General features: G+C 48.0%; 1 protein-coding gene across 4 annotated transcripts in view; it reads right to left on the bottom strand.

Moving 5' to 3' along the window:
• Positions 1-17,895, bottom strand: part of ANKS6 (ankyrin repeat and sterile alpha motif domain containing 6) — a 242,328-nt gene continuing 224,433 nt past the window's right edge. For all 4 annotated transcript variants that reach the window (XM_083188370.1, XM_083188372.1, XM_083188369.1 and 1 more), the window contains one exon: positions 1-183. In XM_083188370.1, the coding sequence (XP_083044496.1) occupies positions 134-183 (50 nt within the window). In that variant the 3' untranslated portion in view covers positions 1-133. The remainder of the gene's footprint in view (positions 184-17,895) is intronic.

Here is a 17,895-nt window from a genome sequence, read left to right as displayed (position 1 = left end):
TAACAATGATGAATACAACCAAGCATGAGAATCTGTATGCCCCATTTGGGACAAATCACTGGTGTCTTCAAGCAGTCCAGAAACCTGTTTCCGTTCACTCGCATTATAGATTTTCTCGCCAAGACAGCCAATGCTACCTTTTGTTAGATGAAGGGGCTTTTGGTCTTGTACAGACAGAAGGCGCTATATTGGAAAGGACAAAACAAAGAGTACACAAGTTTATATATACATACATACATACATACATACCAGCTGAGCAAATGATATGTCATCCAATGTGCTTAGGTGCTGTGTACACACTCAGAAGGTTCTACTAGTGATTATATGAGGCGCTATTCCAATAAACCAGATAAAATTAAAGCAGTCTGATTTAATCACGTTATTTTAGGAAAAGATGGTATTTAAATTCATTTTTTTCCTGCATTTGCCAAGTGTATATGGAAATTGATCATTGGGTCAACATGGAACAGGTAGACATGGGAAAAAGTTTGACCCATAAAAAAGGTTAACATGAAAACGGTGGACAGAAAAAAAGGTTGACCACTTTTTTGCGTTTTGGTGTAATTGTTTTAATTTTTTTTAAACATGTATCCCCAATTAGTGTACTGCTGAGCTCATTGTGCATTTGGTAAGGTACATTTCTCTACCACCACTTTGCATGGAAGAGGTTACTATTCCCAATCATAGTCCACGTGGATGATTAATCATTAAAAAGGGATTTTTGTAAGAACTTACCGTTCGAATCCCTTTCTCTGATTTGGTCCTGGTGACACAGCTTCAAATAGGGAAGTAGGAGGGTCCGCAGTTGCCAGGCACCTATACCAAAGCTTTTAGAGAGGTAGGCTCCTCCTACTGCATCCCAGAATCCTCAGTTCAACTTACAAAGCCACTGGAATACATTAACTCAGTACAACGCCTGAACATATTATATGCACAAACTTTAAATTTTACCATCATAACATGACATATCATGAAAATGGCAATACTTACTGAGTGTAAGGGAGGGATTGCTGTGTCACCAGGACCATATCAGAGAAAGGGATTTGAACGTTAAGTTCTTACAAAAATCCCTTTTTCTCACATAGGGACGTTCAAGAGCCGGTCCTTTGGGAGGGTACGCTCAGGTCTGAAGCTCTCATCACTGCTCGCCCGAATGATGCGTTCTCCGACACGAACTCATGGAACCTATAGAATTTGGCAAAAGTGTGAACAAATGACCAAGTGGCAGCCCTTCATACTTGCTCAGCCGTAGCCCCATGGTGCACCGCCCAAGCGGTAGCAACAGATCTGGTGGTATGTGCATTTGTTCTAGACGGTACAGGCCTACAAACCTTAGTATATGCAAAAGCAATAACAGATCTCAGCCATCTAGCAATGGTCTGTTTTGAAGCAGGCCAGCCTATCTTGTGTACATCATACAAGACCAGTAAATTATCTGTCTTCCAAAAAACCTTCACTCTGTCCACATAAATGCGCAAGTCACGCACCACTTCCAAATTTCTCAATTTGTCCCTTTTCTTGGAACCCTCAGGGGGTTGTAACACAGGAAGAACAATATCCTGATTTAAATTGAAAGCAGAAACCACTTTTGGCAAAAAATTAGGTACTGTTCTCAGGACAGTCCTATTATCATGAAAAATTAAGAAAGGAGGCTTACAAGACAACGCTCCCAACTCCCAAACTCTCTTTGCAGAGGAAACAGCCAACAAAAATACCAACTTCCAAGTAAGAAACTTGAGGTCAGCTGACATTAATGGTTCAAAAGGAGGCTTTTGAAGAATCTCCAACACCAGAAACAAATCCAATGGTGCCACCGGTTGTTTGTACGGTGGTTTTAATCTGGTAACTCCCTGTAGGAAGGTTTGCACCTCCGGAATCACAGCCACTCTTCTCTGAATGAAAATAGATAAAGCCGATATCTGGACTTTAAGAGACTGGAGACTCAGCCCTGAAGAAAAGCCATCCTGAAGGAATTCAAGCAACTTAGATAGCCTAAATCTAGACAAATGAGACTTCTGGCGTTCACACCATCGAATATATGTCTTCCAGACTCTATAGTAATTAGCCGAAGACACCAACTTCCTAGCCTTGATCATCGTATTCACAACCGCCTCCGAAAATCCTTTTTTCTTTAAAATAGCGGTTTCAATAGCCAAGCCGTCAAAGTTAGCTGAGCTAAATCCTGATGGAAAAACGGACCTTGACTTAGTAGGTCTGGCCTTAGAGGTAGACACCACGACTCTACTGATGGTATTCCAGTGTTCAGAGACTAAGACCTCCTCGTCCAATCTGGTGCTATCAGTATTACTGGAATCCTTTGGGATTTGATCCTCTTCAGAACCCTGGCAATCATCGGAAATGGTGGAAAAATGTATGCCAGGCTCCCTGACCAGGGCACTGTCCATGCATCCACTGCTGCCGCCAGGGGATCCCTTGTTCTGGAAAAGAATCTGGGAACCTGACGGTTGAACCTGGACGCCATTAAATCCACCTCCGGGAGCCCCCACCGGGACACAATCTCCTGGAATATCTGTGGATTCAAGGCCCACTCCCCTTCCAGCAGTGCTTCCCTGCTCAAGAAGTCGGCCTCCACATTCCTCACTCCCGGTATGAATACTGCCAATAAAGCCGGAACATTTAGCTCCGCCCACACAAGAATTCGCGACACCTCCCTCATAGCCAGTTTGCTGCATGTGCCGCCCTGATGATTCAGATATGCCACAGCCGCGGCGTTGTCCGACTGAATCCTTATGGGGAGGCCCCTCAGCCTGTCTTCTGCCAGGGATAAAGCCTTCCATACTGCACGAAGCTCTAGGACATTGATCGGGAGAGCTGACTCTACTCCAGTCCACAGGCCCTGAAGCCTTAGGTCCAGGATTACTGCCCCTTAGCCCCTGAGACTGTCGTCGGTAGTAACTACCAGCCAGTCCCAAGAATGAAGACACCGACCCCACTGAAGGGAATGCACATCCGTCCACCATTTTAGAGAGAGTACCTGGTTTCCAAAGTCAGCGTCACCCTTTCTGACTTCATGGTCTGCGTGTTCCCCGACCAGGATGTCAAGATGTTCCACTGAAAGGCTTGAGAATGGAATCTGGCGTACTGCAGAGTCTTGAAAGTCGCCACCATTTTGCCCAGCAACTTCAGACATTTCCAGATCGACGGGAATCGACACTACCAGGAGGCAAATGTCCTTGGCTTTCACCTCTGGTAGGAATACTCGATGCAAGTGTGTATCCAGAATGCATCCCAGGAATTGAATCCTCTGGGCAGGGACCAGTTGTGACTTCTGCAAATTTAACAGCCATCCGTGAGCTTGCAAAAACTGAATAGCCTCTGTTAAATGCTTTTGTAATGTCTCTGCTGATTCCGCTTTGAACAGCAGATTGTCCAAATAAGGTATCACTAGGATACCCCGCAAATGGAGAACAGCCGCCATTACTAGAGGTCTGCTTAGTTGAGGGGGGGAGAGAATGGTACTTTTCCCCCCGGTGGCCTGCTTTATAATTTCCTCCAGCTCGGAACCAAACAGCAGTTTACCTTTGAAAGCTAAAGCCTCTAAGGCAGCGGTGGCCAACCCGCGGCTCGCCGCGCTGTAAATTGCGGCTCCAGCCTCCCGTCTGCAAAGCGGGGTTTTGAATTTGGCGCCAATTCTGCTGCCAAATTCAAAACGCAGCATCGGCGGCCAATAGGAAACGGCCGCGGCGAGCCAATCAGCGCTCGCCGCGCCGTTTCCGCCCTGCCCCCGGCGACACATCCGATGCCAGCGGGAGGGCGAAAAGTCTTCTCCACGCCGGCGGAGCGCAGGAGCGCTCCTGAAGACGTGAGAAGCCGCCGGAGTATGGCGCAGAAGGCGGCGACGGGGAGAAGAGTTCCGGCGCCGCTGAAGAGGCCAGAAGACGCCGGGATCAAGACAGAAGATCTCCGGCGCCTTCTGCAAGAAAAAAGAAGATGGCTCCCGGAGAGGCCAGCGGGGGTGGGAAGCAAAAGAGCTGACGAAGCTCCCCCCAGCGGCCTCTCCCAACACCAGGTAGGGGCCTTTGGCCTCCTACCCTCCATCCACCCTAGACCACCGGGTGTCGGGCACTAGGCCCGTGGGCAAATTCAGGCCCTTCTGGCCTGTGTGCGCATTAGTCGGGCCAGAAGGGCCCGTGGCTCATTTGTTGGGCCCTCCTGGCCCTCTAGGTGGGCCCTTTAGTTAGGAAGCTGGGCCCTCCAGCATAGGTGTTGCACTGTGGGCAACACCTGTGCTGGAGGGCCCAGCTTCCTAACTGTGGGGGCATATGATGTTTGGCACTGTGGGGGGCATGTGATGTTTGGCACTGTGGGGGGCATGTGATGTTTGGCACTGTGGGGGGCATATGATGTTTGGCACTGTGGGGGGGCATGTGATGTTTGGCACTGTGGGGGGCATGTGATGTTTGGCACTGTGGGGGGCATGTGATGTTTGGCACTGTGGTGGGCATATCTGGCACTGGGGGCATAAAGTTTTGTCATGTGGCCACTCTCCTTGTGTCATATGACCACGCCCCTGACCACTCCCCTGATCACGCCCCTTTTTGGCACGCGCATGATGTTGGCTCTTTGGCTTGACGACTGATATTTTTCGGCTCTTTAGCTCTGACCGGTTGGCCACCCCTGCTCTAAGGCCTTTTTAGACTCAATATCCGCTTCCCATGCTTTGAGCCACAGGACTCTTCTGGCATTAACCGAGATAGCGGACACCTTAGAAGCCATCTTAAGCGCTTCTTCCTCAGCCTCTAAGACATATTCCGCTTCCGCCTTCAATTTTTCAGCAAACAGTAAGACGGATATGCATGCACCATTGTACTCAAACCACTTGCCCATACAATCATGGCTTTTGAAACCCAAGCAGAAGCTATAAGAGGCCTGAGAGTAAATCCCACCCCCTCAAATATAGCTTTAAGGTTTCCTTCAAGCTTATCTACGGGGTCCTTAATAGCCGCACCCCCTTGGACTGGGAGCACTGTAGCTTTTGAAAGTCTGGCTACCGAAGCGTCCACCACAGGAACCTTCTCCCAGAGATTTGTATGCTCCTCAGGCATAGGATAGAGACTCAAAAACCTCTTAGGCATCTGGAGTCTTTTATCAGGCATTTTCCAAGCCCCTTCTAAAAAGATCCTGCAAACCTTCATCTGCCGGGAAGGTAACAGCCTCTCTACGTTGCCTTTTAAACACCCCGTTAAAAGGAGTTTTGTCTTCCTCTGACAAATTCAAGGCCTGCTTAACAGCAGCAATCAAATCCTCCACCCCAGGGGTTGAGGTATTCTCATTATCATCACCCTGCTCCCAGGGAATATCCGAGGTCCTTCCTCCCCTGAATCAACAGGTAACAGAGGGACTGAATAAGACTGTCTAGGAGTCCCCTCGGAATCATTGTCAAATCTATCCAGCAGAGCATTAAACCTGCTGATACCTTTTGCAGTATCCTGCATTACCTGCAGCAAACCAGGATCTGCTTGAGTTAAAGGCAAAGAGCATGAGGATTGTTGAGAGGATGACATAGCACTAAGGCATTCACTGACCTGCCAAGGGCACTAGCCCACGCAGGCTATGTCTGCTCAACCCTCTGGGGTACACTTCCCATGGGTCTCACAGATGCGCAAGCAGGGCACAATCCCCCCTTGGCCATCTGTTCAGGGGAAATTTGGAGTGCACAAATACTGCACACGCTCAATGTAAATGGGGCTCCCTCCCCCAAAGCTACAGACTGTTGCTCTGTCATGATAAAAGTAATTCACACAGTGCAAAATGACAGGCGCTATGTACTGAATCAATATATCACAGCACTTATCTGTCTAAAGCTCCGGAAATCTCCTCCAGAAGAAGGGGGGTAGCGATGCCCAGGAAAATCCACCACTCAGCCAGAAACAGCGCTTCAGCTCCGCAGTCAGCGTCTCCCAAAGCGGCGCCAAGCAGAGTGAGGGAAGAGACCAACTGTCCCTGCTACTGCGGGGTCTGTGGAGTTTTGGCGCCAAACTACCCCCAGTAGCCACTCCCACTGCTGGATCTCCCCTTCAAATGGGGACCACTTGGAATCGCCCGCAGGCCCTGTGACAAGCTGCTGTCTTTTTTGTATAAAGATCTCAGCTTGCAAGCTCCATTAAAATGGCCACCACCATAAAGGAGCGCCCATCCCCCATGACCCTCACCGGTTCAGGGACACTCCGGAGCCCAGGCAGCCTCTTAATAGAAGCTGAAAGCGCCGCACAGAGAGAGCAGACAGTGTCTCCGTGCGCAGGGAGCTGACAGGACGCACTTCGGTCAGTCCCTGCTGCGCTGGCAGTGTGAGGATTCTATGAGAATCCTCAGCACTGCGTCCTACCTAATAAGTGTAAAATTAATAAAATAAAAAACACCTATCTAGCTCTAATCCTTCGGCTGCGCAGCAGCCTCTTCAGTATAGCACCCACTCCAGTGGGCACCTAAAATGAACTGAGGATTCTGGGATGCAGTGGGAGGAGCCTACCTCTCTAAAAGCTTTGGTATAGGTGCCTGGCTCTTGCGGACCCTCCTACATCCCTATGTGAAGCTGTGTCACCAGGACCATTGAAAGAGAAACTTTATTTATAAAGGCACCACAAGTGGTTTGCAATGCCATACATAGGGCACACATTAGAACAATACAGGGCACACAAAACTAAACATATCAATAACTGTAGAACAAAAACAGAGCACAGGTAACAATTTGCAGCACAATTCTTAGTACACAATACAGCTGAGACATAGGGAAGCAGATGAGCAGTCTGCATGTTACCAGGGGCAAGTCAGTGGTAGAAATGAATGAACACAAGTGAGAAGAGATGTGTTTATAGATAGTAGGCGAATAATACCCCTTTTACACCCCCACAAAAACCTGGGTAACAAGTTGTGTAAATGGGTCAACGTGTGTCCTGACCTGGGTTGAACACGGCTAGGATCTGGGTAGAAGCCGGTATAAATGGTCCCAGCACAGGTTGAGGCAGGTGATACCTGAGCAGAAGTGCCACAGCTGGGTCCCTGTGGTGGCTGGGCAGTCAGCGGTGGGGTCCCTGTGGCAGATGGGAACAAGTAGCCACGCTACTAGTTCCCATCAGCCGCAGGGGAAGTGGAGAAGATGTGCTGCTGCAGTTGGGGAGATGTGGTGCTGCAGAGGGGAACACAGGGGGAGAGGTCTGCTGCAGGGGAGCACATGGGTGATGCTGTGTGCTGCTGCATGGGGGAATAATTGATAAAGGGTTGTAGCCCCAAAATGATCCATTGATGGACATTTTTAAGGACATCCCCAAGAAAAAACAGGGACCCAGGTTCAGTGTATATGGTGCAGACCCAGGTCAAAGTGCTGTGGAAATGGTGTATGAAGCTGGGTCAGAATTTGGAAACTACAGTGTTCAAAGACCATGGTCTGACCAGGAATTTTGATGTGAAAGAGAGGTGTAATTGAACAAGATGAAGGCTATGGATGGTAAAAGCTGTAGAAAAAGAAAACTTGCCTCAACCAATCAGCAAAGGAATAGAAAAAAAAAACCTTCCACGTCAACCAAGCACTCATTTTTCAAACACAGCCTGAAACATGGCAGTTAGGAGCTGATTGGCTGGTACTTGATCACTCTCCATTTTATCACTGTTGAAGCTTAGTAAATCTGGCCCTATGTCAGTATAAGTTTTAAGTAACAATATGGGTGTATTCAAATCGGATGTGGTACAGGGGTCTGACAGTCGGGATCCTGACAGTCATTAGCCCGACATTGAGATCCCGACTGGCCGGACCCAGACAGCATGGTGAACGCAACTAAGCCCCTTGCGGGCACGGTGGCTCACTATGCTACGCGAGCCACCTCTTCTATTCTCCCTCTATGGGGTCGTGGAACCCCACAAGGGAAAATAGCAGGTGGCCGTCGGGAAACCGGCTGTGTGTTTTGACAGTCGGGATCCCTAGGTCGGGTAAATGCCTTTCGGGATCCCGACTGTCAGGACCCCGTCCGGCACACATTCAATCTATGTAGCTATTTCCGCCGGTGGAAATAGCAACACTTGCCTATTCAATGCTGCTGTTTCCGATAACATTAAAAGGTTTTCAGATTCAGCTTTTTTTAAAGACTGCCAATATTCCTATATCTGAAACAGAGAATTTGACAGCAGATAAGAACGTTATGTGGTCATTAGGTCGACAGTCATCAGGTCAACCATTATTGGTCGACCGTAATTTGGTCAATACATGGTTTTGTTTTTTTAAACAGACTTGTTCATACTTTACCATCCCAGTGGGTATAGAGGTATCACTGTGCCTGAAACTTGCCAAGCACAGTGAGCCATGCAAGGGGACGCAGTACGGTTATATGGTGTCCATGTCAATCTAGACACCATAAAACAAACAATGCATGTCTTACTTTTCCCATCATGACCGTTTGCTCATGTTGATTATTAGTGGTCAACCTAATGACTTGACCTAGACACTGTCGAACAAATAACCCATACCCAATAAGAACTTTGTGGCCCAACCAATCTGTCCTTTTGTTTTAGGGGTTAGTCTATTAGGGTAAATTTAGGGGATTGGGTTAGAGAATTAGGGATATGATATTATGATCTCAGTAGGTTATCCTACATACAGATATACAAACATGAAACAAAGAAGGGAAGAACACAGTCCATATAGCACTCACTCTGATCAGAAGAAATAAAACCATATATATTCATAAATATAGGTATATACATGTGGAAGTCAAAAAGTAAAGCTATGTACACACACTTTGTTTTGCTTTAGATTTAATGTTATATTAGATTTTCTATTAGATATGGTATTAGATCTTGCCATTCAATTTGGCATTAGATCTGTACTTTAGCATTAGATATCGAATTCGATTTACATTCATGGTACATTGTACACATTCAATTTACTAGATCAAATTCGGTATTTCCTTGGCTGCACAGTAGATTTTCCTGTTCGAATTTGAGAAAACGGGAACGCGCATTGAATGTGTCCTAAAAACCATTCGATGTGGATTCGATTTTGTTTCTATAAGCAAAATCGAATTGAAAATAGCCAAAAATCGATACATGTGTACAGGGGCGGATTGGGTTTGAAAACCGACCCGGGAAAATTTTGGAAGCAACCCTAATAGGGGGCGGGGTCTGTTGACAAAGAAGGATGATCTCTTCTTAGAGCTTAAAAGGGAAACTTTCCTTTCCTAAAATGTTACAGTGTATAATCAGCGCTTATGTAAATTCCACCTCCACCACAGCTATCAGAGGCCCTTTCGGTCACCAAACTAACCACTCTCAGCAGGCACGTTCATTCGGGGACATCATCAGACCTCACCAAAAGTGGACGGCATCACAGATGCTGTTGATTGGCAACCACCAGATACACGGACCTGACAGAATAAACAGCCACATTGCACTAATACAGTGGTCTCCAACCTTAATTGATCGTGAGCTACTTGAGACAAAATAAATTAAAAAAAAACTATATATATAATAATATAATATATATCCACACACACACACACACACACACAGGTGGCCAAAATTGCGGACACTTTTTGAAATATTAATGTTTTTCAACTTTGAATGCTTATAAACAACTGTTACACTTCACGCACAGCAATGCTTCATATATCAAATTAAAGGAAATTTTATGCTGAATTCAACACAATAAACAGAGATCAAATATTACATTACAAGAGAAGATATGCGTGAGATTCAAGAAGCAGATTGTAGTAACAGCTACTACTAGCCAATCGGAATCGTCGTTCTGAGGACCAATGATCAGCTGATGTATTTGAGCAGGTGCAATGTCATGTTCAAAGGTGGGAAAGGTCAGTTTGGCTGTTTCATTTTGCAGAATAAAGTTGGTTACTGAAGTGCATTTATGGTTGGATGTTTGTGTGTTTGTTTAGTGCTATTGACAGTGTAAAAAAGAAATAAAACAATGTCGTCCAGGGAAAGTGGTAACTGGTCACCCAGGAAGAGATCAAGGTTTGTTGTTTTTTGTGAAGATGATCTTTCGTATGCAGCAATTGTGAGAGAAGTTGGTGGGAATGTGACATCAGTAGTACAGAAGTTTTGTTTATGCTATCAATCTATACAAAACAAAGAAGGAAAAGGCCGGAAAAAGTGCACAACAGCTGTTGATGATAGTAGAATAAAACAAATTTGTGTCAGGGACAGATGGATGTCATCTGCGGCCATTTGCAGTGAACTGAATGCAAATGATGTTTGTGTCATTTCAAGAACGGTACGGAGAAGACTAACGGAGGTTGGCCTAAAAGATAGGATTCCCCGAAAAAAGCCATTGCTGAATAAAAAGAAGTGGCAAAAACAAATACAGTGGGCAAAAGAACACATTGCATGGACAGAAGGTCAGTGGAAACAAGTGATATGAAGTGACGAAACTAAGATATCGATATTTGGTAGTGATGGGAGAAAATATGTAGCATCGGGGAAGAGGTACATCCAGATTGCATTCAAGCGACAACAAAGAATCCTGCAAGTGTTATGATCTGGGCATGTATGACAGCAGATGCTGTAGGCCGCTTTCATGTCATAGATGGCACACTGAAGAGTAGAAAGTACATTGACACGGTCCTACAGCCAAAACTTCTACCTTCTATCAGGGATTTTTTTCCAGATAATGCCCCATTTTTTTCCAAGCTGGATTCAGCTCCCTGCCACAATGCACGGATATATGGTTCACAGAGAATGACATACAGGTGCTGGGATGGCCAGGAAACAGCCCAGACCTGAACCCCATAGAACATTTGTGGTTCCGTTTGAAAAAACTGGTACATCTGAGGCGTCCATCCAATAAAAGAGAATTAAATGAGGTTATAATTGTCTCATGGCACCACATTATAAAGAAGGAAGAGCTCCAGACATTGGTTGGCTCAATGCCACGTCGCTGTGCTGCTGTCTTGAAAAATAAAAGATACCCAATGAAAGACTGATATGACAGTGACATCATAAGTACACAGGGATTTTCACCCTAAGGGTAGTTTTAACTTTCTCTGTTGCCTTCCTCCGTTACGGGACTCCATGTACCATGGCTCCCACGCAAACAAGCAGATGGACGGCGGCACTCAGAAATAAAGACACATACACATGCCAGTGTCTGCCAACGTTTCAATGTCGGAACATTTTCGTCAGGGCAACAATACATGAAAATCAACACTCACCATTTATGTGCTCCTATGAACCAGCCCCCGGCATCAGAAGCGTGGCCGCGGCGGCATGAGTCGATGACGTCACCCCCAGTGCGCCCGTCACCATAGTTACATAACAATGCTGTGAGAATCAGACAGAACAGATCAAGGAACGGCATATAAAACACAAATACATGGCATAATATTGTAAGCCTAAATATAAATATCATTACAGGGATAACTACCACATGTTTTAAAAGAAGCAGTTTAAACCAAGTGTCTCATTTAAACCATATGGACTTTGTTTTGCATGTTTTGCATAAAGATCCACCTTGATTCTCTTTGTAATAACATTTTAGATCTATTACCCCTCTAGCCAGAGTAGGCACATGATTGATAACGCTGTAGGTGAATGACCCATCTGTGCATAATGCCGGGCGACTGGCTGATCACTATTACCTTTCAGGACTGCTGTTCTAATGGCAACCCTGTGTTGGGCCATTCTGACCTTAAATTGGCAATCGGTCTTGCCGACATAGAATTTGCCACAGGGGCAGACCAACACATATATAACAAACTGAGACGTACATGTAAGCCTGTAGTTTATTTTAAAGATCTTATTATTGGACGGATTTTTTATGTGGTCCCCGGTGTAACGTGCGTGGGTGGATATGAGGTAGGTGGTGGGCTGAGCCCTCAGCCGGGACCGCTGTTTAGAACGGCCACGGCAAAGCCCTACGCTGACTCTGTTGGCCGTCCCGGACCAGTGACCGCGGGCTGCAAGGTGCTAGGCTTCGCCTGTAGCCGCCGCGTTCGAAAGAGTCAGTTAAGCCGACTCTAACCCCGATGCAGCCAGGTGTTATGTAGGGACAAACCCACGGCGACCGTCAGGGACTCGGACCAAGAGGAGGAACTGGCTAATAGGGCCTAGCTGGAAAGAACACCCTATCTCGCGGCACCAGACCAAGGACAGGGGGTGTGACCGAGTCACAGACACCAGAGCAAACGTGACGGGGTATATCAAAGACACCCCTACAAAAAACAATACAAATACTGATACCCCAAAAACGGGCGAGTTCCCCCTAGCCTGCGCCTTTCCTAACTTCGGAGAGGCCAGGCATAAACCAGGAAAGAACAACCAAAGAAATAAGGGCTGCTTGCCCACAAAAATAAAAGAATAATGAACCAGGCTCCACTGGAGCACTTACACAACCGGATCGGAACCCCAGCGGCAATGGATGGAGAGGTGCACGTCTGGAGGATCTCGGCGGGACCAGAGGACAAAGCTGCTGACCACGGAACAACCGCAGGACCGGCGGTATGATGCGGCCGAGCAAGTGGCACGGGAGGCGGCACAGGACCGGTGCAGGGTGGTGAAAAGAGCAGGGACCGGGACACCAGAGAGTAACTGACTCTCCACAGAAACAATATCACCGGCGGGGCTGAGTTGGGCCAGCCCCCTTAAAAGGGTGCTGCTGGCCAATCAGCCTCCGCCGTGAGATCCGGCCCTCACCCTGTTTTACTTAATCCCCGCTGTCGGGGCGCGCGCCGCCCGGCGTCCCCTGGTTGCCTGGCAACCGCCGGGTGACGCGGCCGGACTTTCATTGCAGTCCCCCGGCTGGACGGAAGTGACGCGCCGCAGCCGGGCGGACGTCGCGTCCTTCCCCCGAGACTCGCCGGGCGGAAGTGCCTGGACCGCCCTTCTAAGGGCGCCGGGACGCTGCTGCGGCGGCACCGCAGCAGCGCGCTTGTCAGCGCTGCTGACAGTACCCCCCCCTTGAGGAGAGGTTTTGAAACCTCTACCCCCAGGCTTATGGGGAAACTCCAGAAAAAATCTTCTTTTCAGGTTTTGGGCATGGACATCCCTATCGGGGACCCAAGACCTTTCTTCTGGGCCAAACCCTTTCCAATGGACCAAAAAGTGAAGGGTACCACGGACAAATTTGGAGTCCATAATTTTTTCAATCAAGAACTCCTGCTGTCCCTGAACATCCACTGAAGGAACCCCTCTGATGATCTTCCGGGGAAATTTATGAGAAAAGAAGACAGGCTTTAAAAGAGACGCATGGAAGGTATTCACAATCTTGAGGGATTTAGGCAGCAATAAGCGAAAAGCGACCGGATTAACCCTCTTGATGATTTTATATGGACCAATAAACTTGGGCCCAAGTCTTGCCGAAGGTTGGTGCAATTTGATGTTTCGGGTTGAAACCCAGACCCAGTCACCAACTTTAAATGGGCAAGGGCGTCTAAATCGATCCGCCAACACCTTCTCTTTCCATGCTGTCTCCTTAAGAGCATCCTGAATCTTTTTCCACGAGGTCTTGAAGTGAAAGACCCGAGATGGAACCGAAGACGGAACCTGAGCAAAAGAATTGGCCTGAGGGTGGAAACCATATACTGCGAAGAAGGGCGACACCTTAGAGGCAGAATGTACTGCATTATTATATGCAAATTCTGCCATGGGGAGATGCTCCACCCAATCATTCTGCAACTTAGAAATAAAACAGCGCAGATACTGTTTCAAGGACTGGTTGAGCCGTTCGGTCTGTCCGTTGGACTGAGGGTGGAAAGCGGACGTCAGGCTCAGTTTGATTTTGAGAGTTGCACAAAAAGCCCTCCAAAACTGTGCTACAAACTGCGGACCCCTGTCTGAAACAATGTCAGTGGGCAATCCATGCAGTCTGAAAATATGCCTCAGAAACAATGAAGCCAACTCCCTGGCTGACGGCACCTGCTTAAGGGCTACAAAATGTGCCATTTTAGAAAACCTGTCAATGACAACCCAAATGGTTTGACAGTTGGCAGATATAGGTAAACCTACCACAAAATCCATGGCAATGTGGGACCATGGCCTTGCCGGAATGGACAATGGCATGAGCTCACCAAAAGGCCTAGCCCGAGGCACTTTATGTTTGGCACAAATGAGACATGATCGCACAAAGTCCCTGACATCCTTGGACATTCCTGGCCACCACACAACTCGGGCCAATAAGTCCCTGGTCTTATGAATCCCGGGATGCCATGCAGTCCTGCTATCATGAAAGTCTGTGAGTACTCTTCGCCTGAGAGCCTCGGGGACAGATAACCGACCTCTAGGAGTCTGAGCAGGGGCCTGTTCTTGGGCCTGACGAATAAGCCCTTCTAGCGTCAACCTGAGGCCGGCCCGTATGCAGGAGGCAGGGAGAATGGGGACCACCGAGTCTTCTGTGGAATGTTGTGGAACAAAACACCGTGACAGGGCGTCCGCTCGAACATTCTTCGAACCGGGTCTATAGGAAATGGTGAAATTGAAGCGAGTAAAGAATAACGCCCAGCGGGCATGCCGGGCATTAAGTCTCTTGGCTGCTTCAATATACTGCAGATTCTTGTGGTCTGTTAATACCACTACTTGATGATTAGCACCTTCTAGCCAATGCCTCCATTCCTCGAAGGCCCACTTGATGGCCAACAATTCTCTGTCACCAACATCATAATTGGTCTCTGCTGCAGAGAATTTCTTAGACATATAGGCGCAAGGGTGCAGAATCTGCGTTTTGGGGTTGGTTTGTGAGAGCACTGCTCCTGCACCCATTTCCGAGGCGTCTACCTCCACCACAAAGGGACGCTCAGGGTCCGGGTGCTTGAGAATGGGAGCGGACACGAAGGCTTGTTTGAGGGTTTGAAAAGCCTGTTTGGCTTGTAAGGACCAATTCCCTGGATCCGAACCCTTCTTGGTAAGAGCAACCAGAGGAGCTGCAATAGAGGAAAAAGAACAAATGAAGCGTCGATAGTAATTGGCAAATCCAAGAAACCTTTGGATTGCCTTAAGATTGGTTGGTTGTACCCAATCCACTATCGCCTGGAGCTTCTTTGGATCCATGCTAAAACCCTCAGCTGAGATGATATATCCCAAAAATGCGATTTCGGGAACTTCAAACTCACATTTTTCGAGTTTGGCGAATAAATTATTCTCCCGCAACCGTTGTAGAACCTGCCTCACCTGGGCTCTGTGTGAATCTAGATCCTTGGAATAAATCAAAATGTCATCCAAGTAAACGACTACAAAACTTCCCAAAAAATCTCGTAAGACATCATTGATAAAGTCTTGAAATACGGCAGGGGCATTGGACAGCCCAAAGGGCATCACTAAATACTCGTATTGCCCAGAGTGTGTGCTAAATGCCGTCTTCCACTCGTCCCCTGCTTTTATTCTAATGAGGTTATATGCCCCTCTGAGGTCAATTTTGGAGAAGACCGTGGCGGACCTCAACTGGTCGAATAAAACTGAAATGAGGGGAAGGGGATACGCATTTTTTATGGTGATTTTGTTTAAGGCCCGAAAGTCGATACAAGGACGTAGAGACCCATCCTTCTTGGCCACGAAGAAGAATCCAGCGCTCAGAGGAGATTTAGACGGGCGGATAAACCCTTTTTTTAGACTTTCTTTTATGTATTCATTCATGGCCTTGGTCTCCGGGATAGACAAAGAATAAAGTCTCCCCTTAGGTAAGGAAGCGTCGGGTATAAGCTGAATGGCACAATCATAGGAACGATGGGGCGGAAGCTTATCCGCTTTACCCTTGGAAAAAACATCCGCGAAATCTACGTATGCTGGCGGTATAGCTGAGAGTGACACAGAGGCCTGAAGAAAAGAAGGATTTATGCAGGAATCAAAACAAGAGGAACTCCACCGCACAATGTCCCCTGTTTTCCAATCAACCTGCGGGCTATGGAGGACCAACCAAGGATGACCCAGAACCAGCGGGACGGCTGGACACTTGACCAGAAAGAAAGAAATTTCCTCCTTATGAAGTACCCCAATAGAAAGCCGTACTTTGGGAGTACAAAAAGAAATTTCCCCATTGGGCAGAGGACTCCCATCCAGTCCTCTCATGGTGATCCTATGACTTAATGGGATGGCGGAGATACCGAGACTCTCGGCTAACGCAGAATCTAAAAAATTACCGGCAGCACCACTGTCAACGAAAGCTGAGCAATTAAAACAGCTCTCTCCATAGACGAGGGTCGCAGGGATCAATAAGGAGTTATTTGAGGAAAACAGCTTCAGGCCCAAGTGAGTCTCCTCTTCTCTCACTTGGCCTGATCTTTTACCGCTCTATTGGGGCAGGCGCGATATTGATGACCTCTACGCCCGCAGTAGAGGCATAACCCAGCGCTGATCCTGCGCGCTCTCTCTTCGGGAGTGATTCGAATGGACCCCAATTGCATGGGTTCCTCGTTATCTTCCGAGGACTCTGAGACGTATGGGATGGGATGAGAGAGTGACGCTCTCTCAGCTCTGCGTTCGCGGAGTCGGCGGTCTATCTTAATAGATAACTCCATGAGCTTATCTAGCGAACCAGGGACTGGGTACTGAATCAAGCTGTCTTTTATAGTGTCGGATAACCCACACCGAAACTGACTGCGCAGAGCGGGGTCATTCCAGCCACAGTCGTTCGCCCAGCGGCGGAACTCTGTACAGTACACCTCCACTGGACTCTTTCCCTGTTTTAATGCTCGTAAGTGAGACTCTGCAGACGCCTCCCGATCCGGGTCATCATAAAGTAACCCCAAGGACTTGAAAAAATTGTCCACAGAGGCCAGGACAGGGCTATCAGGAGGTAAGCCAAAAGCCCACGTCTGTGGATCTCCCTGTAACCAGGAGATTACCAGACTCACCCTTTGGGCCTCCGAACCGGTGGACCTTGGTCGGAGTCGAAAGTACAACTTACAACTTTCTCTAAAATTGAAAAACTCCTTCCTATTACCAGAAAACCGGTCAGGCATATTCATCTTGGGTTCAGGAATAGGCCCCGGAGATGGACGAGGTGCTCTCTCTTGATTAGAAACCCGGAGTGATAATTCCTGCACCATTTGTGTTAGACCCGCAACCTGGGCGTCTAACGGGGGGGAGGTAGGATTCATAATGAGAGCTCTGCTCACCCAGAACCACCCACGGACAAAACAGGTATATTATATAAATGAAATCTATATAATCTGTTTTTGGGCCGGTGATAATGTAACGTGCGTGGGTGGATATGAGGTAGGTGGTGGGCTGAGCCCTCAGCCGGGACCGCTGTTTAGAACGGCCACGGCAAAGCCCTACGCTGACTCTGTTGGCCGTCCCGGACCAGTGACCGCGGGCTGCAAGGTGCTAGGCTTCGCCTGTAGCCGCCGCGTTCGAAAGAGTCAGTTAAGCCGACTCTAACCCCGATGCAGCCAGGTGTTATGTAGGGACAAACCCACGGCGACCGTCAGGGACTCGGACCAAGAGGAGGAACTGGCTAATAGGGCCTAGCTGGAAAGAACACCCTATCTCGCGGCACCAGACCAAGGACAGGGGGTGTGACCGAGTCACAGACACCAGAGCAAACGTGACGGGGTATATCAAAGACACCCCTACAAAAAACGATACAAATACTGATACCCCAAAAACGGGCGAGTTCCCCCTAGCCTGCGCCTTTCCTAACTTCGGAGAGGCCAGGCATAAACCAGGAAAGAACAACCAAAGAAATAAGGGCTGCTTGCCCACAAAAATAAAAGAATAATGAACCAGGCTCCACTGGAGCACTTACACAACCGGATCGGAACCCCAGCGGCAATGGATGGAGAGGTGCACGTCTGGAGGATCTCGGCGGGACCAGAGGACAAAGCTGCTGACCACGGAACAACCGCAGGACCGGCGGTATGATGCGGCCGAGCAAGTGGCACGGGAGGCGGCACAGGACCGGTGCAGGGTGGTGAAAAGAGCAGGGACCGGGACACCAGAGAG

The sequence above is a fragment of the Crinia signifera genome, chromosome 5 (genome assembly GCF_055691185.1).
Source record: "Crinia signifera chromosome 5, ASM5569118v1, whole genome shotgun sequence".
Taxonomy (NCBI): domain Eukaryota; kingdom Metazoa; phylum Chordata; class Amphibia; order Anura; family Myobatrachidae; genus Crinia; species Crinia signifera.
The sequence above is the reverse complement of the archived record's forward strand: the minus strand, read 5'-3'. Positions and strand labels throughout refer to the sequence as shown.